Genomic DNA, 27,317 nt, shown 5'->3' on the forward strand with positions numbered 1-27,317 from the left:
CTAATGCCTCTGGCTCCAAGTCCCCTACCTTAAAGACCTGGGTCAGTGGTGCTTGCGGGGAAGGAAGTGAGCACAGGATGGGGACGGGGTGCCACCCTGAGCTGTGTCTTCTATTCAAGGCCAGGAGCAAATGAACAAGGGGCCTCTGGGTCTGGGACTGGAGCCTGATCCCTCCCTGGTCCCTCTGCTCCTTCACTGCCTTTCCCCCTGACTCCCGCCCCATCCAGCTCTCCTCTTGCCTCCAACATGCCCTCCGCCCCAGCGTATGTCAATTCAATAGAGCCTTGTAGAGAGAGCTGACTCTTCCTCCAGCTGCAGGCTTAGGGCAGGTTTCAAATTTACTATATTACCATTCCTACTGAGTTTGTATGAGGAGTGTTTGAAGGAACTGAATTTGTATGAACAATTTTGTGCTTGGCTCCTCCGTGGGACAAGGGTTCCTAGCTCTCTCCGCTTCTCTGGAGGGTCCGTAACTCCAAACGGGAGAGGATAGAGCTGTCTTATCGCTGCGTTCTTACCTCCAGGGACACCCCATAGTGCGCACTAACCATGTTGTTAGTCCTGCAGCCCCACAGCAGCCCTGCAGGTCAGGAAAGTCACTGCAGCCTCAACCTCCCAGGCTCAAGCGATCTCCCCACCTCAGCCTCCTGAGTAGCTGGGACCTCAGGCATGTGCCACCACACCAGGGTAATTATTTTTTGCAGAGATGAGGTCTTGTTCTCACTATGTTGCCCAGGCTGGTCTCGAACTCCTGGGTTGAAGCAAGCCTCCCACCTGGGCCTCCCAAAGTGCTGGGATTACAGATGTGAGCCACCATATCTGTCCAACATTCCCATTTTACAGTTGAGGAAACTGAGGCTCAGAGAAAAGCAGGGACTACCTCAGGTCTCTCTCTGGGCACATAGGCCGTGGTATTCTCACTCACCCCAACAGCAGTGAGCTTCCCCACATCAGGCCAGGTGGACAGCCACCCACCAGTTGGCTCAGGCCCCATTAGGGGAAAGAGAGAGGTCTGCAGGGACAGGCAGCTCCCTGAGGACTCCAGATGTTTGTTCCTGTCTCCCCATCCCCCACCAGCCAGCATTTTCTCCCTCTCCAAACCCTCCCCACTTTCTCACAGCCTAAGCAAATCCCCTTCAAATAAGCCCCCACCAAAAGCTGGGGTTGCCAATGAAGCCACGTTTCTCTCTCTGTAGGGTCATAGCTGTAGGGCTGCCATCAAGGTGGCCTGGTGGCAGGGGTGGGCCCCGTCAGGAACAGTGCCTGTCCTGTTGAGCATTCCTGCCTCTCGCTCAGCTCCTCCCCACGCCCATGCCGCTCCCAGCCTGTGGAGGAGCCCGCGGGCTCTGCCAGCCTTGGCGTGTGTTAGCCAGGCCTCCAGCCATCGCTCCTGCTTCAACACTTCAGTGTGGCTCTCCCGTGGCCTAAGGTTGAGGCGTGTCAGTGAGGCTGTCTCCCTTTCCGGAACTTACTGCAGAAACCCCTGACCCCAGACCAGCCCCCAATGGATCCTGGGGAAACCCAGGCTCGGAGAGAGGAGCCTCCTTGTTCAGAGTCACACAGCGAGTCCTCAGCAGATTAGGGGGTGAGCTCCCTACTCTTTCTCCCTGGTTTGGGCGGTAGCTTCACCCTCAGGACCAGCAGCTCCCCGGGAGCACACATCCCACCTGCTTCGCTCAGGGGTCTCCCCCATTGTAGGGCTCACAGCCTGGTCCCCAGAGGGGTGTAGAGATCACTGAGCCAACCAGGGATTTTCCAGCTGTGCTCCAACGCACCCCAGGGCTTTCCAGCTGAGCCAGCCTGGAGGCGGCTGAGCTTGGGATTATGGGATGCTTGCCCCACCCCAATTCATGCAGAGCCGCATGAATTCTTGGGTTCCATGAAGATTGGTAGTAAGGGCTCTTGGAAGATGTCCTTCCCCAAGTCTGGGAGACTGGAGGCCGGGAGCAGAAGACGATCCCAGCTTCCTCACAGCAGGCCTGGGGCTGTGTGGCCTTTCCTGCTCCAGCTTCCTGCTCCTGCCCCTGCTTGCTGGCCCTCATGCCACACTGGCTGAGTGTCCCTTATCTGAAACGTTGGGGACCTGAAGTGCTTCAGATTTAGAAATTTTTTGGCTTTTGGAATATTTGTTATATATAATGAGATATTTTGAAGATGGGACCCAAGTCTAAACATGAAACTGATTTGTGTTTCATATACACCTTATACACATAGGCTGAAGGTAACTTTTTAGATTTTTAAAAAATAATTTTGTGCCTGAGAGAAATTTATGTTAAGTTCTTATGTGTGGAGGCCAGGCGTGGTGGCTCATGCCTGTAATCCCAGCACTTTGGGAGGCTGAGGTGGGTGGGTCACCTGAGTTCAGGAGTTCGAGACCAGCCTGGCCAACATGGTGAAACCCTGTCTCTAGTAAAAATACAAAAATTAGCTGGGTGTGCTGGCGGCGCCTGTAATCCCAGCTACTCGGGAGACGGAGGCGTGAGAATCACTTGAACCTGGGAGGCAGATGTTGCAGTGAGCTAAGATCACGTCACTGCACTCCAGCCTGGGCGACAGAGTGAGTGAGGGTTCATCTAAAAAAAAAAGTTCTTATGTGTGGGATTTTCCACTGGTGGCATCCTATTGGCACTCAAAAAGTTTTGGATTTAGGGGCATTTAGATTTTGAATTTTCAGATTAGGGATGCTCAACTGTGCTATGCTATGTCTTTCTCTCCCCAAATATATCATCCTCCCTGGTCAGGGTGATCCTGTGTCCCACAGACTGGCTGATCAGGTAGAACTAGGCCATCAGATAATAACCCGTAACGCCTGGCACCCTTCCACTTCTGCTTAAGCTGCTCCATGCAACCGGCCTTCCCTTTCCTCATCCTCCAAGGCTCAGCTCCAGCATCGCCACCCCCAGGAGCCTGTTCTAACCACAGATTGCTCTGAGACCCATGACCTGGACTGTGCCTCTCCTGGGGCCCTGCCCTCCATCTCTGTGGGGTTATAGGCCTTTCTCCCCCCACCCTCACCTGGCCTCTGTCCCCGGTCCATGACCTTCTTCAGCCTGACACCCAGCCTGTGTGCACTCTCACACACACACACTCACACACATACACACTCACACACACTCCCCTCCCACTCTCTCACACATACACACACAAGACACACACACTCACACACACACCCTCTCACACTCACACACACTCCCCCCCACACTCTCACACTCACACAACACATACTCTTTCACACTCTCACAAACACACTCTCACACACACACATACACACTCTCACACACACACATACACACTCTCTCACACACACACTCTCACACACTCACACACACTCACACACACACACACAGTGTTGCTCAGCAGGCAAGGAGTGTCCCACCCCTGAGCCAGCAGCCCCAGGGAAAACCGCCAACTCAGGACACAGTGCCTCGTCCCACCGCCAGAGCCGGCCCTCTGGCCTGGGCCAGTCCACTCTCTGGGGAGATAGAGGGGGCTGGGGAGAGGAGACCAACTTCCGTTCCCACCTAAGAGCAGCCCCTTCCCCCACCCACATTTCAGGAAGGGGCAGCTATAAATACCAGTAGGACCAGGACACTGATTCCCACGACACCCGCTTCTCCCTGCCCCTTCCCTGTGCACAGCGGCTGGGGCCAGACCAGCTCTCCTGCAGCTGGAGGCCACCCAGGCAGGCCTGAGGCCTAGCCACACACACAGACACACACACACATGCACATAGAGACAGACACATACACACACACAGACACACACATGCACATAGAGACAGACACATACACACACACATACACATAGAGACAGACACATACACACACACACAGACACACACACACATGCACATAGAGACAGACACATACACACACACACAGACACACACACACATACACATAGACACACACATACACATAGACACACACACACACAGAGACAGACACATACACACACAGACACACACACAGACACACACACACACACATAAAGACAGACACATACACACACACACACAGACATACACACACAGACACATACACATAGAGACAGACACATACACATACACACATACATACACACACACACACATAGAGACAGACACATACACACACACACAGACACATACACATAGAGACAGACACATACACACACACACACACAGACATACACACACACATAGAGACAGACACATACACACATACACACACACACACACACACAGACACATACACATAGAGACAGACACATACACACACACACACACACAGACATACACACACACACATACACATAGAGACAGACACATACACACATACACACACAGACACACACACATACACACATACACATAGAGACAGACACACATACACACACAGACACACACATACACACATACACATAGAGACAGACACATACACACACACACATATAGACAGAGACACAGACACAGAGACATAGACACACACACATACACATAGAGACAGACACACACACACACACACAGACACACACACACACACACGCACACAGACACAGAGACATAGACACACAGACAGGCACAGGCACACACACACACACACACAGAGATACACACAGACATACACAGAGACACAACGCACACACATATGCACATAGACACACACACACAGACATACACACACAGACACAGATACACACACACACAGAGACACAGACACAGACACCCACACACACTCTTACTTCCCACACTAGTCAAGGAAGGAGCAAATCTCCCTTTTTGGGAGTCTGCGGGCAGCTGAGAGGGAGCTCCTCCCCTGCCCCTCAGCCCTGACCCAGGCCCCACTTCTCCCTCCTCTGAGTGCTGAGCTGTGGGCACCCATACAGGGAAGCGGGAGGCCAGGCACGGGTGGTAAAACACGGCGTTAGAGGGCTCAGATTGAATTCCAGCCCTAACACCCCATGCGTGACCTTGAGCAAGTAACTCTGTCTTTCTGAGCCTCAGTTTTCTCCTCTATAAAATGGGGATAAATAATTTCAACCTCTTATGTGTTGTGAGAATTAAGCAAGACACTGTGCCTGGAATCAATGCTCAGTGGCGTCTGCTCCTGAGGCTGCAGTCACTCTGCTATTAGCATCTTCTTCCCAGGGTGGAGCGGCCCGGCCACGTGGGGCTTCTGCTTAGGAATCTTTAAGGAAGGTTCCGAGGCAAAGGCTTGGAGGAGGTGGCCCTGTGAGTCTGTGTGGGACCAGGTGACGTGGAAAAGGAGAGGTGGGCTCTTGAGGGGGGATCAGCCAGCGGCTGCCTGCCAGCCCAGGACCCTTCAGAAGGTGGGAGGGGCTGGGAGTCTGCATCTGTCTGGCTAACTGGGCTGAGGTCCACACCCCTCTCCCAGTGCTAGAAGAACTGGGGACAGCCCCTCCCCAGGGCCTGTTTCTCCCGAGCCTAGCAGCCCCTAGGATGGAGCTCACGGGGCCGGGGCACAGCAGGAACCCCCGGTCCCCAGAGCAGGTGGGTGAGGAGAAGAGAATGAGCAGGCACCAGGACCTTTTATGGGATGGGGGACTCCAGAAGCCTGTCTTTTCTCTGTTCTCTACCAGCCCCTCGCAAGTCCCTCTCTGGAGGTGGGGGCTGGAGGCCAGGGCCCAGGGACGCGAGAGAGCTCACCTGCCAGAGTCACCATGGTGCTCTTACCAGCACTCATGATATAAGCAGTGGTGGCTGCATCACGAGGAGCAGAAATCCAGACTGAGGGGAGGGGACAGCCCTCTCCGCTCTGGGCTGCTAGGACCTCTCAGGGGTATGGGTGTATGTGTGAGCTCAGCGTAGGGGAAGGTGTGGGGAGGTGACTGAGGTGACTGCAGAGCGGGGTGTGCAGCTCAGGGCAGGGACACTGGAGGGACCTGGGACAAGGGCTGGCCCATGCCTGAACCCCCAGGCCGAGATCCCATTGTGCAGGCTCCCAATGCCTTCACCCCCATAGTGGTGACTCTTCTCCACAGACCCCTGGGCAGGGCCTGGCTAGGCCCCCCACCCACGTGTGCTAACAGAATCCAGGTGGCTGCTCCTGGCTGAGTTTCCATCTCTGGGCATCTGGGGCCCATGTGCTTCTGGCCACCCATCTGGAGCCTGGCTGAGCCCCTCCAGGGGTGGGTACTCAGACAGGGGCTGCTCCTCCAACCGTGGACAGCCCTGGAGTTGGGGAGATATTGTAGAGACCTCAGCCAGCTGGGTGATGGTGCCACAGCCCTTGGGCTTCCTGGCCCTGCTGTGTGGCCTTGGGGAGACCCCTGGCCCTATCTGGGCCTCTGAGTGGAATCCTCAGTCTCCTGGGTCAGCTCTAAATTCTGCGCTTAAGCCTCTTGGGAACAGGACAGGGGGCTCTGCCTCTATCTAGAGAGAGCCAGCTGCTTGTCCTGGGCCAAGCAGCAAGGCAGGCTAGGCCTGGAGTGGGGCTGAGAAGCAGCCAGCCTGCCAGGGCTCCCTGGCATTGGAAAGCCACTTTCCTAAGTTGGCATGGAGCCCTCTCCACCCCCGGTTCCCATCTTCCACCCCTGGCCCCAGCCCCACCCTGCCAAAAATAAACCCAGACCACCCCATCTTGTACCAGCCAGACCCACCCAGCCCCTCCAGAGCCAATTGAGTCACCACTCAGAGCTGCTCCTTTTTTAACTGTCTGAGTCACTGCTTGTGGCTCCATGACACATGCCCCAGGCTACAGTTACCCCGCAGCCCCCTACAAGCGCAGCCAAGGGAGGGGTCTGAGTAGAGGCTGGCAGTAGGAGTGAGTCCAGGCCATAGCCTTAGCTTGTGAGCTCTCCAGGCCTAGGGAACTCATCCCATAACAAGCAAGAGACCAGACCTGTCCCTTGAGATCCTGGCCTGAGGTCCTGGCTGTGCCCAAGACAGCCCTTGGGGATTTTGGTGACAAGGTCAATCTGGGCTCTGCCCCACCGCATTGTGTTGCCTCCAACAGGCCTGGGCCTCCCCTGCAGGACTGCCAGGAATAGAGGGTCTCCAGGCCCTGGGCCCTGGGGGCTGGGGGTGGGCGAGGCCTGGCCTTCTGGGGTGAAGGCCACAGAGGCGCCTGCTCCCTCCCTCCTCACCGGCTCTACCCAGACTCTGACCACGCTGCATGGAGCACCATGAAGACTTTCTATGGGACGGAAGCCACACTTCAGTCTCCACTCACGGCTTCTGTCTGCCCCTGCTAAGGGTCAACCGGGCTGCAGAGCTTTCCCCTGTCTCTCTGTCCGCCCCCCCATCCTGCTCTCTCCATCTCTCTGCCCCTTCCCACCCCTGGCTCTGGTTCCTCCATCTCTTTCCGTCTGTCTTTCCCACCCTGTCTCTCTGTCTGCCCATCTTTCCAATCCTGCTCTGTTCTCCTTCCCTTCTCCTTTACCCGGTTCCGGTTCGTGGCAGTCAGTGTGCTCCCTGCTGCCAGCACCCCACCCCTCCCCAGGGCCCTCTCTGCCTTCTCAGTAGACATAACAGACCCTCACCTCCTCCCATTCCCACAAGGGACTCCGGGCCCCAGGGACCAATCCTGAGAAATGTTCCGCCCCCTCACCAGGTCCTCCCCGGCCTGAAAGTGCAGGCTACATCCTGTCCCAGGGAGTGTCAGGATCCCACAGGCACTTCCTTGGGAGTTGAGAAAGGCGGGCAGGGGACCTGGGAATGGCCCCACGCCCCCAGCCCCTGCCAGAGCAGGGGCCTGGAAGCCTCCAACCCCATTTGTCTTCTGTCTATGGCTATGGCCTCTGACTATAAACAGGAGCTCTGATTCTGTTTTCTTTAGAAACAAGCACCAGACTCTGTCATCACAGGCCCAGAAAAGCAGTCTCTGGCTGGGGCAGTCCCTCCAACCCTCCCTGGCCATTATGTCCAGCCCCCTGCTTCTGAGTCCTGGGGCTCTGGAGAGCAGAGGAGGCCTGGAAAGGAGCCTGGAGGTAAGACAAGGTGGGGAGGGCTGGAGCAAGTTCCCAGAGGCAGCCTCTCCCTCCTTTCCTCCCACCTCCTGTCCCCAAGCAAGGTCAGTCTTGTCCCCAAGGCTCACACTGTAAATGGAGAGAGGTAACAGCACAGCCCCCTGGGCCACAGCAAGTGTCTTTGCACCCCAACGACAAAGAAGGTGCTTTGGGCTTTTTTCCTGAAAGAGCTTGAGGACAGTTCACAGGCGGACAGGAGAGAAGAGCTGGCCGGGCAGCAGGCCCATCCTGAGCGAAGGCAGCAGGCGGGCCCTGCTAGGTGTGCGCAGAGGCAGTGCAGGGTCTAATGAGGCAGAGGCGTGGCGTGTCCGTGGAAGACAGCAGGAGACTCTGGCAGGCAGAGTCTAGGGCACCCTGGCCTTCAGTGCCACTCGGGGGTGGGGGCCTGACCCTGGAGCAGGGGGAGCCACCAAAGGCTTCCAGGCAAGGGAGGCTGAGGGAGCGGCTTTCAGTTTGGGTTAACTGGGGCTGCTATTAGCAAAGGGAGGCAGGAGATTCATTAAACCGGACCAAGGACCGTGGCCAGTTGCCTTATGGATGGACTGGGAGCAAGAGAGGGAGATGAATTTGAAGGAGAGTTTGGGAGCAGGAAGGATGGAACCTGAGTATTAGTTAGCAGTGGCCACGGGGAGGGAGGAGGAGGGGAGTCCAGCGCAACCCTCAGATGTCTACTCAGCAACGGGTGGACAGTTGGACCTTCACGGGGCTGGGGAGCAGGCTGTAGGGGAGAGGACACTGAGTCCTCCTTGCTTTGGGTGGGGTTGGGCTTGGGGGTTCCTATGGGTGTTCGTGGCGTGGACATCTGAGGGACACTGGCAGGGGCCGGGAGTCCTGGAGAGTTGGTGCCAGGGAGAGAGACATGGTGCATCAGCAAAGAGGCTGGGCCTGAGGCCGGGAGGGAAAAGGAGGGCCAGAGGGAGTGTGGCCGTGGTGGGCACAGCTCCGGGGGGCTCACAGGCTGCAGGCTTCCAGGCAGTTGACAGGTGGTGGTGCTAGGCGGGAACCTATTCCTGGAGGAGCCAGGCCTGCCCAGGAAGAGAGGTCTCAGTCTCGGGATCTCTGATGGGCCTGGTTAGCTCAGAGGTCCACTAGCAAGGACACTGAGGTTTCCTGGTGCACCTTCCCGGCAATGCCCTCCCGATGGAGCACGACCAGTGCCCGGGCCTGCTGTGGTGGGACAGCTCTGCCTGATAGAAAACCCCTCATGCAGGCCAAATGCTACCTCATTTGATCCTTTCGTTCCCTTAGATACTGATGTCACCTCCCTCATCACCGGTCCGTGGGCCTCCTGGCTGCACACACGCCCTGGGCAGGGGATGTGGGCCCTGGTCCTGTCCTCAAGAGCTTCCAGTCTGGCCGGACCTGTGGCCATTTAGGCCAGAGGTGGCTTTACTGTACCCACAGTAGTGGCCACACCTCTTGCCAGTCTGCTGGGCTGGTCAGAGGCCAGATCTGGGTCCCTCTATCCAGGTCCCCTTTTACAGATGGGGACACTGAGGCCAGGGAAAGCATGGAAGCACATGGCTCTGAGCCCTGTGTGTGGGCTGGGGGTGTGAGTCCTGACCCAGACATCTGCCCTGGACATGGACTTCTGTCTGTGGGGTCAGCACACCCTCTGCCCTGTATTCAGATGGGGGAACTGAGGAGGAGGCACACAAGCTGTTGTGCCACCAGATTTCAGGTCCAGGCAGCCATCCAGACCCACAGTCACCATTTCCTCTGTTCTTCCCCCACCCCAACTCACACTCACTATCTCCAGACCCAGCCCGCCAGGCTGGGGAAGCCCCGAGACGCCGCCCCAACAGCCGTGTCTTTGGCGGTTTCTGCTGCCAGAGCCAAGGGGAGACTCAGAGATGAGCCATGGGCTGCCTGGTCCTGGATGCGGCCCAGGAGAGAGCCTGGCCCTCAGCCTCCTGGGGGCAGCTCCCACCCAGACCCCCTGTCTCTCCATCCGCCTCCCGGACCTCGAAGTCCCCAGTGGGCAGGGCTGGCACTTATCACTGACTTCTAGACTGAGTCATCCCCCGCCAGCCCCTGCAGAAGGGCCGTCCCCATGCAGCCAGCCCCAGAGCCAGAGAGGTGGGGCTGCCAAACCTTCCAAGGAGAGCAGATGCTTCCCTCCCCTCCTCGCTGCCCCCTCCACCCGGCCCTGACAGAAGAGCCCCAGGGGACAAGAAGGGAAAGAGTGTGTCTTCCCCAGGCTGGGGTCCAGCTCTCACACCCTCCTCCCACTGGGGCCCTCGGCAGATGCTCCACTTCCAATTCACAGGCAGCACGTAAACCCACCACGCCTCTCTGGGTGCACACACGGTGCATGTGCCCTGCCGACACCCACAGCCCCCAGCTCTGGAGCCACACCCGCAGGAGCTTAAGTCCCAGCCCTGCCGCTGCTCCACAGGCTAGCGCAGAGGACTGCGCTCTCTGAGCCTCAGTTTCCTCACCTGTAAAATGGGAGATGCCTCCCAGGAGCCTGCTGGGCCTGGGAGGGGGGTGCTGGGCAGCCCCAGTGCCAAGTGAGGGTCCTTCACTCTTCTCTTCCCTGCCAGAAACCTTACCCCAGCCTGGGTCCACTGAGGTGAGGGTCCCAGATCCGCTAGGGCCAGGAAAGTGGGGAGAAAGGAGGTTACGGAAGGGGCCTGGAAACCCACCCATCTCCCTGTACAAGGGGGAAAATTATAAGGCAGGGAAAAGCCTCTTGGAACCACTCCCCCCCGCAGCCACCCCACCCTCCTCGCCTGAGGCCTGGGGAGCAGCAGGGCCTGCACAAAGACACCATTGAGGCCCCGCTTCCTCCTCCCCCGGCCCAGCCCTCCAGCCTGGGTGGACTCTGGGGTGCTTCTTCCCTCAAAACCTCTCATTTCCCCTCCTGCTTCCTCTGTGCTCCACTAGGCCCCAGGGTTGGGACATGTGGCCGGGAGCCCAGCGTGCGGCCCCTATCAGCCTCTGTGGACCAAGCTCAGCTTCTCCCACCCCACCTGCCCCTGCTTCCACTCTTCTTCCAGACGGGTTCCCTTAACTGGAAATGTTCCCCAGTACATGCCCCTCCAGGTGGGTGACTCAGAGCGCTTGGTTAGAGGACTGCAGCTGAGGCCAGTGACCAGGGTCAGGGCCCAGCCAATAGCTGAGGAAACTGTTTTCCTCCCTGGCTTCCTTGGCCTTGCAGGGGACCGGAAAGGCAACTAAACAGAAGGTCAGCTGACCTGAGTGTGTGTCTCTTGGCTCAAGAGTTCTTGGGGCAAGGAGGGATCGGGCTGCCCTGACCCTGGCAGAGGTCTCTGCAGCATTTAGATGTGGAGGCAGTCACCTGAGCAGGTGCCTGGCACCCCAGCGCCCCACTGGGATAAAGCAGTGTCTCCTGAGAGGACAGCTGCTGTTGTAAGCTCCATGGGATTTGGAACTAACCTACTGTTTTGTTTTGTTATGGTTTTTTTGCAACAGAGTCTCTCTTTGTCTCCTAGGCTGGAGTGCAGTGTCACAATCTCGAGTCACTGCAACCTCCGTCTTCTGGGTTCAAGCAATTCTCCTGTCTCAGCCTCCCAAGTAGCTTGGATTACCTGCGTGCCCCACCATGCCCAGCTAATTTTTGTATTTTTAGTAGAGACAGGGTTTTGTCATGTTGGCCAGGCTGGTCTCAAACTCCAGACCTCAGGTGATCCACCTGCCTCAGCCTCCCAAAGTGCTGGGATTACAGGCATGAGCCACCACGCCTGGCCCAGAACTAACCTACTGTTGTCCACATTTCGGTAGCTCATGGGACAGGAGAGGAGCAGGCAGTCTGTGGGCTGCGGGGATGGCCCTGGGTGGTGGAATCCCAGTCTGGAAGCAGCCAGGAAGAGTGGCTAATGGGCAGTGAGCCCTGTGGGGTCTGCAGGTGTGTGAGTGTCTCCCAGGCAGCCCACCCCGGCCAGCGATGAGCCATCTAGCCTGAGCCCTGGTGACCCCAATGTCATCACTGGGCAGGTTATGTGGTCCCCTTAGTCTGACCTTAAGTCTCCCCTGTAACCTACCCCCTTGTAACCCTCAGAGTAACAGGTTGGGGGAAGGCGACAGTTCAGTGTGGGTGGCTGAGCCTGGGGGGTCTGCCGAGAGGAGGTTTGAGAGGGGCTGGCACCTGAGTAGGCACATCAGACAGCTTCTCCCTTGCCTGAGGAGCCCAGGGAGACCAATGTGCTGGGGAGGGAGCCTCCAGTTATGGCTCAGTATCCAGGGCCCACAGTGGGGCCAGACCGTGGACTCAGCACCCCCCTCCTCGCTTGCCTTGCCGCCACACACATGTTTACACGTGACACTGACCCACTCCTGCACACACACTCGTCCACGCCCCGCCTGCTGGCTCGAAAGTAGATTGCTGGCGGAAGAAAAATTGGGGAGTCCCTTGGAGGTGCAAGGGGAGGGGAACTGACCTGAGGTCTAGAGGGCCAGGTGACCTCAGGGAGGGTCTGCTGCTGGGGAAGCGCACCTGGCCTGTCCATGCTCTCACACAGCCGGCATTCAGCCCCCAGGTGAGCCACGACCCCACCCCCGCCCCACCACACACACACCCATGAGGGGAGACAGACAGCCCTTCATCCTGGCCTTGGCCCTCCCAGAGCACCCCAGCCCACAGCCCCCTCAGACTCCCTCACCCCTGCCTGCCTAGACCCAGAGCCAGGATCTCCACCCATGGTGCTAAACCGCAAGGGGCTATGGTGGAGAAGTTCGGCAAAGGGTGATGTGCCCAGGGACAGCCAGGATGGGGCAGAGGGAAGTGGGAGCCAAAGACAGAGCTAAGGAGAGACTAGGGGGAGCAGAGGCAGAGCACAGCAGCAGCAAAGGCCAGAGGTGAAGGAGAGATGGGAAGATGGGGCAGAGACGGGGATGGAGGTGGCCTCGCTCACCCCTGGGGCTTCTGAGGACTTAGGACAGAGCCCACAGCAGCCCTCAGCCTGGAAGAGGCATCTGTGCCTGAGACCTGGCCCTGGGCTGACTGGGGAAGGTGGGGCCCTGGCAGGGGGAGGCGGGCCTGAGGGGCAGAGATGCTCCCTTCACAGTGGCCCCTTCTCCCCGGAGCCTGGTGTCAGACAGAGGGCTGGGCGTCAGGATGGAAGCCTCAGGGGCCCATCCACAATCCTCCTAGCAGTGCCTCCAGGGAGCCCGGAGATGCCAGCGCAGCCCTTGCCCTGCCAGAGGAGGCTTGCTGGGGACCTTGACTGAGGTTTCCCCTAGCCCCTGAGAAGGGACTTGGAAGGGGAGGACACAGGCTTTTTCTGTGCCCCCAGGCCTAGGTCTCAGGAAGGATGGAGCCACCCCACCCTCAGGCCCAGACAGCAGTGCCCTGTTCATGAGGAGGAAGGGTGGGAAGCCTGAGGACATACCCACCTTTAGCAAACCTCTCTATGGGCGCCGAGCAGGAGGGGCAGGAACCCTCCAAGAACACACAGCCCCTTTCATGGAGCCAGGCCCAGCCAAGTAATGGCAGGCGGGCAGCGAAGGGCAGGACAGGCCCAGGCACAATCATTGCTCTGTCCTGGCAGCTCCCGGCCCACACACGCACACACACACACAAACACACAGCCTTACTCAAACCCAAAGCACACCCCCAGCAGCCACCCACATGCTTGCGGGCACACACAAATACACATCTATTAATATACAGCCCTGGACGCTCACTGACGCACCTTCCAGAGAGAAGCCCATACACGCAGCACTCTTCCTGCCCCTCCCACGGGCCCCCAGACCTGTGGGGCATCCTGCTCCTCTCATGCCCAAGGCTTGGCACCTCCAGACACCCCACGCCATTAACCTTCTCCACATCCATATGGACAGCAAACTCCTAGACCAGGGAGGGACCCCCAGGACTAATCCCCAGAGTCAGGAGGGAGAAGAGGTGGGAGGGATGTGCCCATTTTACAGAATGGTGACACTGAGGCCTGAAGTGGGCCCCTTCTCCTGGCTCAGAGGGCAGCCCATGGAGCTGCTGTAGGTCTGGACTGGTGTTTTGATGAATCATGGGTCCTCTTGACCCAGGAGAGTCAAGGGCAGGTCCCATCCAGCCTGTGCCGATGTCTCCCCACAACCTCCTCCATTCCCCCCCTCCCCCCAGGCAGGCGGCTGAGCCTGGCTTGACCCATTCTACTTTCCCCTCTACTTCTCTTCCTTCAAGTTAGTCAGAGGCTCTATGGAGTGAGGGAGGAGAAACCCTCCCTGCCCCACCTGAGGGGGACCTGTGTACCCCTGCCAGTCTCTCACTTGGTCTTGCTGCTGTCCTCAGAGACTGCTGCTTCCTCCCTCTCTGTGACTGTACACCACTGTCACCTCCTCCAGGAAGTCTTCTGGATTGACTTCTAGCTTATTACATCTTTATCCTGCACACCCTCTCCATTCAAAGCCCCTCTTCAAATGCCCCCCATCCCCTACCACCTCCAAGACAGGGATTCTGGGTTTTTGCAACTGCAGCCCCTCAGAGAGTGTAAAAGGGGCAGAAAAATGGAGACTGGGAGGTGGGTGAAGTGGTGCTGTCAGAGTTTCCAAAGCCCTGGCCAGCAAGGCCTCAGAGGCCTCTGTTGGGATGGGGGGCTGCCTGGCTATGCGCTCCAGCAGCACAAGACAGCCTGTGTGAGCCCCTCCCACTCAGCCCCACAGGAAGTAGCAGGGTCCAGCCCCTCAATGGACCCATTCAGACCCCAGCGCTCTGGAAAGTACCTCTGCTTCCTGCCACCCTCCTACTCTAGCCAAACAGGCTCTACTGTCTTCTGCTGGGAGGGGGCTGCAGGCAGGTGGTTCAGTGGTTAGGGCCAACCATCTAATTCAGTTCCTGTCTGGCCCAGAGCCCTGACATTGACCAAGCCTTGGCTGGTCTACATATGCCTTTAGTGCAAGGGTGGTGTGATAGTTAATACTGACTGTCAACTTGATTGGGTTGAAGGGTGCAAAGTATTGATCCTGGGTGTGTCTGTGAAGGTGTTGCCAAAGGAGGTTAACATTTGAGTCAGTGGGCTGGGGAAGGCAGACCCACCCTTCATACTGGTGGGCACCATCTGATCAGCTGCCAGCGAATATAAAGCAGGCAGAAAAATGTGAAAATGCGAGACTGGCCCAGCCTCCCAGCCTACATCTTTCTCCCAGGCTGGACATGTCCTCCCCTCTAACATTGGACTCGAAGTTCTTCAGTTTTGGGACTCAGACTGGGTCTCCTTGCTCCTCAAGCTTGCAGACAGCCTATTGAGGGACCTTGTGATTGTGCAAGTTAGTACTTAATAAATTCCCCTTTATATATCTATATCTATATCTGTATCTATATCTGTATCTGTATCTGTATCTATATCTATGTCTACATCTATATCTACATCTATGTCTACATCTATATCTGCATCTATATCTACATCTATCTCCTATAACTTCTGTCCCTCTAGGGAACCCTGACTAACTCAGGTGGGTAGGCACAGGGAGATGTGCCCTTTTCCCCATGGGTGCTGGGTAGGTAAATGTTTAGCAATGGGCTTTCTTGGGAAGGGGGAACCCTGATTTGCAGTATTTGCCTCTTTTCCTGGTATAAATATTCTCACTATGGGTAGTATCACCTGGCTCTCAAAATTCCTGAACATTCAACAGTTGGCTCCTGACAGCTGCTGTGAGCCGCTCCAGCCGGTGGCGGTGGTGGCTCCATCCTGCAGGGCCGTGTGCCACCCCTTGTGCTATGGCCTCCCTCACTTTAGTGTGCTGTGTTTTGCTCTAAGGAATCAATGTCTTTGCAGATAAGGCACCCCGGTAGGTGGCCGCCACCTGCAGTTCCCTGGTCTGTCCCTTGCTGGTACCGAGCTGTGCTGGGCCTGCTGAGCCTGCTGGGCCGCCTCCATGCAGATGGTCTGCAGGGCTCACTTGATTCTCTTAGCTTCCCAGACAAGGTGCTGGTGTTGCCAGCAGTGCTGGCAGGAGGAGATAACTAGAGGGGATTTAACTCAGCCCAAGGAGTTTTTACGGATCTTTCTTGGACATCCTTCCCAGTGGGGCTGGCTGCCCTTAGGGTATACAAATCTCCGACTCCTCCAATGGCTGAAGCTGCTTTCTCAGGCGGATGGCAGCTGGCTCAGGCTGGCCAGGGACCAGCGCATGTGGGGCTGGTGCTGGATCATCCCCATCAAGGCCGTCAGCCTGTGCTTGCTCTCGGGGTTTGAGGGAAACCCAAGAGGGATGAATCACCGTTTTTAACCCGTGTTTGTCTGTCCCCCAGCCCTGGACATCTGCAGGCAAAGTCAAAGTTATATTTGGCTTTTATCACCACAAAAGGCATAGACCAGAAATTGTGGCAGCGGGTTGGAAGTCAGGGAGGCTAATCTGGGGAAACTGCCTGGCGGAAGCAGCAATTCAAAAGAGGAGGAGTCCCGGTGTGGGACAGAATGGGCCTTGCATAGGAACCACTAACCCCAGGCAAGCCCAGGTATGGCCTTCTGCCTGGCGAGGCCCTCTTTGGTCTGCCCAGCAGACCCTCAGCCGTTCCCAGGCCCTGTCTTCAGCCTCAGCCTGCGTGGTGGCCTGGGGAAGTTGGGAGCTCAGCTGTTCTCATCCCTGGTTCCTTGGCCATGGTGGAAACAATGGGGCCGGATCTGACTGCTCATCGGGGACTGTGAATAGCTCTCCAGCAGGAAGCAATAGCAGGGTAATGGAGGAAGTGTGGGCCCACTTTGGTTTGACCCTGCACATGGTCTCCATCTGGCCTCAGAGCCTTTGCTCCTTCTCAGACTCAGTCCAATAAGCTCCCGCCCCCACCCTCAATGGCAGCTGGAAGGATGGCCTGAGAGAGAAGCGGGGATAGGTGGGCCATGCTGACACCTCCACCAGATCCCAGCCGTGGCCCCAGCCAATCCATGGAGGCGGGGCATGGCACGGCGGGCACTGCACAGGAGCCCAAGCACAAGGGCACTTAGGAGAAGGAATCTGAGCAGGGATCAGTCTGGACTGGGGGTGATTCTCCAGAAACTCCATTCCTCGGGGCTGTGACCACCAAGCCAGGTGATCAGGCCAGTGATGTTTCCCTTTGGGGGGGTAGGGGACCCAGACCCGGGAGGAAGACTCCTCTGGGGCCCAGGGGAGGTGAGTCAGAGCTGGCAAAGGCCTCTGGCTCCAGGAACCTCCAAGGAGGAGACCTGAGTTGCTGGGAATTTCTGGGTCTGATCTCCTGCAAAGTCAAGGTCTGGCTGGACACAAGGTGAGGCTGTGCCTTCTGGTGCCAGGACCAAGAAGATGCTGGGATCCAGGCAGTACTCACAGACAGCACCATATAGCAGAACCATGAGGGTGCGCCAGCATGGACCCCTTTCTTCAACCCACCGGTACCTCTTTGTGGCACCTCACCTCCTCCAGGCAAGCATCTGAGCCTGGACCACAGCTCCCTCTCTCACACAGCTTCCTTCTTCGGTGAGAACCACCTGGAGGTGCCTGTGGCCACAGCTCTGACCGACATAGACCTACAGTTGCAGTTCTCCACGTCCCAGCCCGAAGCCCTCCTTCTCCTGGCAGCAGGCCCAGCTGACCACCTCCTACTGCAGCTCTACTCTGGACGCCTGCAGGTCAGCGACGTCCCCCTGGGATCCGGGCGGGATTCAGGGTGGGATTCCTTCTCTAGCTTTGAGTGAACCCCAGCTGGCTGTGTGACCTTGTGTAAGTCACTTTTATCTTAGGGTCTCAAGTTCTCCACTGTGGGATGGGCAGCAGCAGCCTAGAAATGGCAAATCCTTCATGAATTGGCTCTGCCCACGGGCTCCCTCCAACCACGTTTCCCACCACAAGCCCTTGCTGGCCCTTTGTGCTCTGACCTCACTGAACTGCTTTCAGTTCCCGGCCATCTTACAGTCGCTTGATGCCAGGCCTTTGGTCACCACACTCCTTCTGCCAGGTGCGTGCCTCACCCATTCCCTGCACATGCCTGACTCCAGCCTCTCCTTAAAGTCTCAGTGTGGACATCCCCTCCTTCTGGGCGAGGCCCCCTCCTGGGTCCCCACGACCCCTGTGCTTCCCTGTGGCACTACACCAATTTCTCTGCAGCACCACTGCCTGTCCACAACAGTAACAGCACCAGTACTGCCTCAGCTTCCTCATTTTTCCATTTCATCCTTCAAGACACCACAAGCTTTGTTAGTGAGGAGTCTTGTGGCTCTTTCTTGAGTCTTTTCCCAAACCATGAAGAGTTAAGAACCCAGGGTCTTATTCCAAATTTGTGCCAGGCTGGGTACAGTGGCTCATGCCTATAATCCCACCACTTTGGGAGGCCAAGGTGGGAAGATCACTTGAGCCTGGGAGTTCAAGGCTGGCCTGAGCCACACAATGAGACCCTATCTCTATTTTTAAAAGAAAAAAAATTGGGGTCAGCCATCTCCTTCCACACCCCAGTGGGGAGAGGACTAGGGCTTGGCCAGTCTGCTGCTGTCATTGCATTCCCAGTTACCTATTTTTCTAGGGGTGAAATCTAGATTCCAAGACAATATTTCTGGCACCTCTCACTTGAGGAAAGAGGAGGAGAATTTAAAAATCAGGTTGGATTTCTAGGAGAGCATCTTACTGTATGTCAGTTCCTTGTGGGCGAGGATCACATCTGATTCACATCACGGTCCCCAGAGCCCATCCAGGCCTGGCCCAGAGTCCCTTTGGTGAGTGTTTGGAGGATGAGTAAAGAGATGGCAGGATGGCAAGAGGAGTGGCACCAGAGGCCCTCGTCCTAGGTTTTCCACTCTGGGGCCCCAAGTGTGGGGAACGCACTATGCTTTTATAAGGGAAATGATGGATTCAAAAGTCTGTTCCCCATCTCCCACTCCCCATCCCTCTTAAGGTCAGATTTGTCCTGAGCCAGGAGGAGCTGAAGCTGCAGACCCCAGCAGAGAAGCTGCTGAGTGACTCCTTTGCCCATACTATGGTGCTGATTGTCCTAGAGGGCTGGGCCACATTGTCAGTTGATGGATTTCTGAACGCCTCCTGTACAGTCCCAGGAAACCCCATAGAGGTCCCCTATGGGCTCTTTGTTGGGGGTACTGGGAGCCTTGGCCTGCCCTACCTGAGGGGAAGCAGCCGACCCCTGAGGGGTTGCCTCCATGCAGCCACCCTCAATGACTGCAGCCTCCTCAGAGCTGCTCAAATCCCAGGTGCTGTTCAGCGTGACCCGAGGGGCACGTGACGGTGAGCTCAAGCCCGGGTGCCCAGGCACAAAAAATGTTCACCCTTCTGGACGTGGTGAACCGCAAGGCCTGCTTCATCCACGATGGCTCTGAGGACACCTCCGACCAGCTGGTGCTGGAGGTGTCAGTGACGGCTCGGGTGCCTCTGCCTTCATGCCTGCGGAGGGGCCAAACTGACCTCCTGCCCATCCAGGTCAACCCTGTCAATGACCCTCCCCGCATCGTCTTCCCACATGGCAGCTTCATGGTGATCCTGGAACACACACAGAAGCCGCTGGGGCCCGAGGTTTTCCAGGCCTATGACCCAGACTCTGCCTGTGAGGGCCTCACCTTCCAGTTCCTTGGCACCCCCTCTGGCCTCCCTGTGCAGCGCCGAGACCAGCCTGGGGAGCCGGCAACCGAGTTCTCCTGCCAGGAGTTGGAGGCCGGCAGCCTAGTCTATGTCCACCGCGGTGGCCCTGCACAGGACTTGACATTCCGGGTCAGCGATGGACTGCAGGCCAGCCCCCCGGCCACGCTGAAGGTGGTGGCTGTCCGGCTGGCCATACAGATCCACTGCAGCAAGGCCCAAGGCCCTGCCATGCCCATCTTGCCCGCCAACCTGTCGGTGGAGACCAATGCCGTGGGGCAGGATGTGAGCGTGCTGTTTCGCGTCACCAGAGCCCTGCAGTTTGGGGAGCTGCAGAAGCAGGGGGCAGGTGGGGTGGAGGGTGCTGAGTGGTGGGCTACACAGGCGTTCCACCAGCGGGATGTGGAGCAGGGCCGCATGACGTACCTGAGCACCGACCCACAGCACCACACAGAGGACACCGTGGAGAACCTGGCCCTGGAGGTGCAGGTGGGCCAGGAGATCCTGAGCAATCTGTCCTTCCCAGTGACCATCCAGAGAGCCACCGTGTGGATGCTGCAGCTGGAGCCACTGCACACTCAGAACACCCAGCAGGAGACCCTCACCACAGCCCACCTGGAGGCCACCCTGGAGGAGGCAGGCCCAAGCCCCCCAGCCTTCCACTGTGAGGTGGTTCAGGCTCCCAGGAAAGGCAACCTTCAACTTCAGGGCACCAGGCTGTCAGACGGTCAGGGCTTCACCCAGGATGACATACAGGCTGGCCGGGTGACCTATGGGGCCACGGCACGTGCCTCGGAGGCAGTCGAGGACACCTTCCGTTTCCGTGTCAGAGCTCCGCCATATTTCTCCCCGCTCTATACCTTCCCCATCCACATTGGTGGTGACCCAGATGCGCCCGTCCTCACCAATGTCCTCCTCGTGGTGCCTGAGGGTGGTGAGGGTGTCCTCTCTGCTGACCACCTCTTTGTCAAGAGTCTCAATAGTGCCAGCTACCTCTATGAGGTCATGGAGTGGCCCCGCCATGGGAGGTTGGCTTGGCGTGGGACACGGGACAAGACCACTGTGGTGACATCCTTCACCAATGAAGACCTGTTGCGTGGCCGGCTGGTCTACCAGCATGATGACTCCGAGACCACAGAAGATGATATCCCATTTGTTGCTACCCGCCAGGGTGAGAGCAGTGGTGACATGGCCTGGGAGGAGGTACGGGGAGTCTTCCGGGTGGCCATCCAACCCGTGAATGACCACGCCCCTGTGCAGACCATCAGCCGCGTCTTCCATATGGCCCAGGGTGGGTGGCGGCTGCTGACTACAGACGACGTGGCCTTCAGACTCGGGCTTTGCTGACGCCCAGCTGGTGCTGACCCGCAAGGACCTCCTCTTTGGCAGTATCGTGGCCGTGGATGAGCCCACGCGGCCCATCTACCACTTCACCCAGAAGGCCTCAGAAAGAGGCGAGTCCTGTTCATGCGCTTGGGCTGATCATGGCTGGATCCAGCTGCAGGTGTCCGATGGGCAACACCAGACCACTGCGCTGCTGGAGGTGCAGGCCTCGGAGCCCTACCTCCTTGTGGCCAACGGCTCTGGCCTTGTGGTCCCTCAAGGAGGTCAGGGCAGCATTGACACAGCTGAGCCCCACCTGGACACCAACCTTGACATCTGCAGTGGGGATGAGGTGCACTACCATGTCACAGCCGGCCCTCTCTGGGGGCAGTTGCTCTGGGCCACTCAGCCAGCCACAGCCTTCTCCCAGGAGGACCTGCTAGACGGGGCCATTCTCTACGGCCTCAATGGCAGCCTCAGAACCCGTGACACCCTGATCTTCTCAATGGAAGTGGGGCCAGTGCACACGGATCCCACGCTACAAGTGACCATTGCCCTAGAGGGCCCACTGGCCCCACTGAAGCTGGTCCGGCACAAGAAGATCTATGTCTTCCAGGGAGAGGCAGCTGAGATCAGAAGGGACCAGCTGGTGGTGGTGAGCGGTGGTGTGGGCCAGGTAGAGGGCCTCCGGCCCAGCTTCCATGCCAGGTACACATGTGACTTGGGCTGTGGCTGTGGTGGTCCCAGTTGCATGTGTGCACAGGTCTCAGATGTGCTCCCGTATATGTTGTGCTCCCAAGAGTTTCTGGGGAGCTTGCTGTACACCCATCCTCCTGGGAGTTGTGTGTGCCTCCAGAGTTCGTGTCCACTCGTGTCCAAGCTGTGGCTGAGCATGCAGATTCCCGGGCCCCACCAAGCCCTACTGAATCTCTGAAGTGGAGCCCAAGAATCTGCATTGCAGTCAGTTTCCTGGGAGGGCATCACAGGTCCTGAACTTTGGGGATTGCTGGCCATGGAGACAGGTGGCTGCTCTTCAGATCCACATGTTCCCCGCTATTTTCTCAGAGCCCAGACCAGGACTAGGAGGGTCTGTCAAGGGCTTCTACCCACCCAGGAACCCCACAGAGCAGCCACGGGCCCTCCAGCAGGCTCGCTCCAGCAGGACTTGCCCTGTGACCTCAGGCCAGTCCTTGCCCGCTCAGCCTTACTCTCCCACACTACTAATTTCGGAGACCCTTCTGGTCTGCATGTCTGGAGCTTGAGGCTGACAGTGAGCCAGCAGATCTGGCATCAGGAAGGCCTTGCGGAAGGAGGCAGTGTTTGGGCCGGGCTCTGAAGAGCACAGGCCATTGGTAGCAGAGAATGGGGAGTGGTATTCCAGGCAGGAGGAACATTCTGGGAAAGGCATAGAACAGGAATGTGAGTTTGGGGGTGGTTTAGCCTCTTGCGACTGGCCCATCAGGTGAGGAAGCCCATGTGGCCTTTGGGGCATGAGCTCCATAGGGCCTGGGCTGAAGGTGGCTGTGCCTCCAGGAGGGGTGGGGCAGGGCGCCCTCTGATGGTCCTGGATGGTAATAACAGGGGCTGGGGAGGCACTGCCTGCAAACCAGCCACAGACCTGAGCAGATCTTCAGCAGGGGGGGCGTGTGTGTGTGTGTGTGTGTGTGTGTGTGTGTGTGTGTGTGCGCGCGCTCATATGTACATGTGTGACTGCGTCAGCGTATGATGAACTTGTGTGTCTGTGTCACTGAGTCTGGGGATATGTGATTATGCACCTCCCCGGGGGAGTGCATCTCAAGCTGTGTGACTGACCCCCTGTAACCGTGTGTAGGGTGGGTATTAACATGTGACCAGCAGCCAGGGGCAACCCAATGAAACCCCATCTCTACACAAAAAATTTAAAATTAGCTGGGCATGGAAGCATGTGCCTATGGTCACAGCTACTTGGGAGACTGAGGTGGGAGGATCCCTTGAGTCTAGGAGGTTGAGGCTGCAGGGAGCCATGATTGCGCCACTGCACTCCAGCCTGGGTGAGAGTGAGACTGTCAAAAAACAAAAAATGTGACCAGCTGCATGTCTAGCTGCTGTGTGTGTGAACCCACATGTGTGTTTGTGTGTGTAAATGAGCAGTGGTATCTGGAAGAATAAGTGGGGCAAGATCAAGTCTGTTCTGGCTGCTTAGAGCCACAATGGCCCCTCAGAGACTGCCTCTGTGGCCCCCTGTGAGTCCTCATGACCTCTGTTAACCAGGCAGCCCAGGAGGCAGTGCCGCCGGCAGACATTGTATTCTCAGTGAAGAAGCCACCGAGTGCCGGCTACCTGGTGATGGTGTCTCGTGGCGTCTTGGCAGATGAGCCACCCAGCCTGGACCCCGTGCAGAGCTTCTCCCAGGAGGCAGTGGATGTGGGCAGGGTCCTGTACCTGCACTCCCGCCCTGAGGCCTGGAGCGATGCCTTCTCACTGGATGTGGCCTCGGGCCTGGGTGCTCCCCTCAAGGGTGTCCGCGTGGAGCTAGAGGTGCTGCCTGCTGCCATCCCACTGGAGATGCAAAACTTCAGTGACCCCGAGGGTGGCAGCCTCACCCTGGCCCCTCCACTGCTCTGTGTCACCGGGCCCTACTTCCCCACTCTCCTCGCCCTCGGCCTGGCATGGGGCCCTGCAGAAGGAGGACAGACCTCAAGCCAGGACCCTCAGCGCCTTCTCCTGGAGAGAGGTACAGCTGTGAGAGAGGCCCAGGGACTGCAGCCCAGCTCTGGGGGCAGAATGGAGGGAGCCCTGGGGACTCGCAGTGTGGGGGTTATACACAGAGAGGAGATGGGGAGTCACATTTCAGAAGCACCTGTGCTTTAAATACTGTATCTCCTTTCTTCCTCACAGCTCCTCTGGGAGCCAGAACTTATGGTCCCCATTTTCCACCAATGGAAGCTGAAGCCCTAAAAGAGTCAGTCTCCTCCTGCACCCAAAGGCAGGACATGAAGGGTGCTGCTGGGGCCTGACTAGCCCTGGGCCTGTCCGTAGGTGGAAGAGCAGCTGATCCGCTACGTGCACGACGGGAGCGAGACACTGACAGACAGTTTTGTCCTGATGGCTAACGCCTCCGAGATGGGCTGCCAGAGCCATCCTGTGGCCTTCACTGTCACCATCCTGCCTGTCAATGACCAACCCCCCGTCCTCACTACAAACACAGGCCTGCAGGTGAGAGTATTCCTGGCACCATCCCCCATGTCTGCTTCGAGAAAGAGGCCAGCGTCTCCTACTTCCCAGCACAGAGCTCCCCCTGTCTGAGCCTCAGTTTCCTCCTCTGCAAAATGGGGACGCTGCCGCATGCCTCACGGGGTTGTTGGAAGGAGAGTTGTGAGATTGTGCTGAAATAGAACACAGGTGGGAGGTTTTGTCATGGACACTTGCAGGTAAGTTAGGCAGACTTCTGAGCAGCCACAGGTGGCTCTGCTGTTCCTTCTCCTGTGGCTCAGGACCAGAACTCCTGACAGAATCACTTACAAGCCCGTAAGGGCAGGTGTCAGGGCAGGAGCCAATAAGCTTCCCACCTTCACCCCAGCAAGTGAAGGCCACGGCTTGGCTCCCCAAACTCCTGCCCCTTGTGCCACAGCAGAGCAGGGCCCCCGTTTGGCAGGAACCCAGGGCCCAGACATGGGGTGGAACTTCTCCATGCTTGTGAAAGTAGTTCTGGTAGAACAGAAAGGGCATGGCTTCACTAAGCTCACATGGCAGGGCTTTGAATGCCGGCTTCTGGGGTGCATCCTCTGCGGTCAGCGAGAGTCACTGAAGGTTCCACAGGAGAGTTGACTTGGGCTGTCTTTGACATGGGGCGCTGAGGAGGGCTTTGGTGGTCTAGGATGTGCCCATAGGGGGTGGCCTCATGGTGCGGAGGTCACAGGAGAGTGGAACACAGTGCTCTGGAACCACAGGCCAGGACGGCTGTGTGGCAGCGCGGCCACCAGGTGGTGCCATCGTTTTTGCTCCGGGAGCCCTGCAATGGGGCCCTGCTCCCCACATTATGGCCCCTCCTGCCAAGGCTCAGCCTGAGGGCTCCCTGGGGCCGGGGCAGGGAGCCCAGGAATGCCAGAAGGCTCTGTTTCCCGGGCATGTGACTCCCACTGCAACTCTGCCTGCAAGTAATTGACCCACCAAGACTGGTACCAGGACCTCAGGAACAGGCGCCTGCTCTGCTTGCAAGTGGGAGACCTGAAAAAGGGTCCCCTTCACCCAACATGAGGAGGGCCCGTAACTGCTCTGGAAGCACCTGGGGCCATCGCAGCGCTGATTCTGTGCTGCAGAACATACCAACCATCAGCCCCCCACTCTCCGTGCCACCTACCCCTCCCTCAGCCGGAGGGAGGGCCCGTTTCTAAAATCACCACTCCCACCTGTGCCCGGCCCTGGCCAGGCACACACGGAGGCTCTGAAAGGAGACCCCTGCCCCACCAGTGAGACAGATTAAGGAGCACTGTTGGTCAGCATTGGGGATTTCTGGGGGTGAGAACTTGGTGAAGGTAAGAACAGGGGCCTTCTTGGGTAGGGGACACAAGCTGGCCTTGAGGGACACACAGGACTAGGGCAGATGGAGAGCAAGGAGGCTGGGCCTGGAGGGTGACCTTCCCTGGGGCCTTCCCTGGGGTGACAGGGAAGGTGAATGTGGGGAGGGCCCTTTGTGCAGGGGAGCCAGAGCAGTGCCAGCCTCGATGCCACCTGAGGGCCTGAGCCGCAGCAGAGTTGGAACCCTGGTGGCAGCCCAGAGCCGGGGAGGAAGGGGTGGGTGAGCAGGGCAAGGCAGAACCTTCACAGGCCTGTGTTCCCAGATGTGGGAGGGGGCCACTGCGCCCATCCCTGCGGAGGCCCTAAGGAGCATGGACAGTTACTCTGGGCCCCTGAGCATCTGGTTTACACCATTGAGCAGCCCAGCAAAGGGCGGGTAGTGCTGTGGGCAGCGCCGGGCACCAAGGTGCACAGCTTCACGCAGGCCCAGCTGGACGGCAGGCTCGTGCTGTTCTCACACAGTGGTGGGTGCTGAGGGCTGGGCCCTGGGTTCCTGCTGCTTGCAGGGGTGCCCTGAGATGAGGAGCCAGCTCAGGCCAGCCGGACCCAATGACTGTCCTCAGGAGCCCTGGATGGAGGCATCCACTTGAGCTTCTCTGACGACAAGCACACTTTCTCTGGACGCTTCTTCCGAGTGATGGCCCAGAAGCAAGTGCTCCTCTCGCTAGAGGGCAGCTGGACACTGACTGTCTGCCCAGGTGGGTGTGCTGATTGTGGGCATTCCGGGGTGTGCCAGGAGCTGGGGCAGAGCTGAGGGTGGTGCGCCAGGGTCACGCTGCCTCTCTGCAGACACAGGCCTGGGCCTGGATCTCAAAGGGTGATGGCCCCTTTTGCATCTGGAAGGGTCCGTCCAGCCACTCAGCAGCCAGAGCCTCAGAGCCAGCTCCAGCGCAGGCACTGACCCCCAGCTCCTGCTCTACAGTGTGGTCCTGGGCCCCCAGCTAGGCCAGCTGTTCCATGCCTAGCAGGAAAGCACAGGGGAGGCCCTGGTGAACTTCATTCAGGCAGAGGTAAGGTCCCCACTCTGCAGCCACCACTCAGACACCCCCAGCCTCAAATGGCCACTGTGCCATGGACATCACGTGGACATGGGTGCAGGCTCCAGCATCACTAGCAGCAGACGCTCCTGGTCCTGCCATGGTCCAGGCCCAGGCTCCTCCAGGAGCCACCAGGCTGGCAGGGCAAGTTCATGTTCCCAGAAGGAGGGAGAAGGATGCAGAAAGTCAGGGATACAGGGCCCTACAGCAGGGCTGGGGTTTTGGAGTGTGTCTTCCAGAAGGAAGCTACAGCCGGACCCAAGGATACCGAGAAGGGGCACCATGTGGGGGCACTAGTGGCACCCCAGTAGCTTGGGCCAGAGGGGCAGTGCTTAGTCAAGAGGGATGGAGTTGGAGGTGAAGCAGCTGCTGGGCCTGTGGGCAGAGGCGTGAGCCTGGGGCTCGGGTCAGGTGCCAGCCAGAGGCAGAGTGGATCCTAGGGGCAGATGAGCTGATGAAAGGCAGCTGAGTCGGCCAAGAGGGTGAAGCCACGGTTCATCCGTCCTGGTGGCTTCAGAGACCACCAGGAAGAACTAGAGCTCTCAGCCATGGGTAGCAGCAGACTCTGTGGTAACTGTGCCATGGGGGCCAGCCCAGTCATCGCTTAAACTAACACCTCTTCCCGAAGGCAGAACGGGAGTTGTTCCATAGCAGGGCAGAGTGGCGCAGACCCTTCCGTGGGCCATCCTGGGCAGGTGGTGCAACTGATGCCCCTGCCAGGAGGCTGCATGGGCATCTGGATCCAGCACATGATCACAGTGAGTTCTGGGTAGGGAGCGGTCTTGTGGGGGGCAGAGCTGACTCTGTCACTCAGGAGCCATGGCACGCGGTACTGCCCCAAGTACCTCCAGAGGGGTCTGGCTGGCTGGTCCCCCTTCCAGCCCTCAAAAATGGCACAGCCCACCCCTAGCCCCCTTTCCAAGCTCCCTTGCTTGGGCA

At 58.1% G+C, this 27,317-nt stretch overlaps 2 protein-coding genes across 3 annotated transcripts in view; both read left to right on the forward strand.

The window, feature by feature from the left end:
- Positions 1–27,317, forward strand: part of CRABP1 (cellular retinoic acid binding protein 1) — a 658,055-nt gene that overhangs the window by 182,865 nt on the left and 447,873 nt on the right. The window lies entirely within an intron of this gene.
- Positions 550–26,689, forward strand: LOC126959312 (chondroitin sulfate proteoglycan 4-like). The gene is given in 21 exon segments (XM_050798193.1): positions 550–586; positions 5,233–5,310; positions 5,376–5,491; positions 7,502–7,599; positions 7,779–7,929; positions 10,686–10,800; positions 10,858–11,016; positions 12,608–12,715; positions 17,308–17,513; positions 18,770–19,060; positions 19,062–19,123; positions 19,125–20,789; positions 20,791–21,436; positions 23,035–23,429; positions 23,431–23,497; positions 23,803–23,979; positions 25,605–25,670; positions 25,673–25,805; positions 25,905–26,039; positions 26,185–26,351; positions 26,504–26,689. Coding segments are annotated over 21 exon segments (5,058 nt in total).

Source organism: Macaca thibetana, chromosome 7 (assembly GCF_024542745.1).
Source record: "Macaca thibetana thibetana isolate TM-01 chromosome 7, ASM2454274v1, whole genome shotgun sequence".
Lineage (NCBI taxonomy): Eukaryota > Metazoa > Chordata > Mammalia > Primates > Cercopithecidae > Macaca > Macaca thibetana.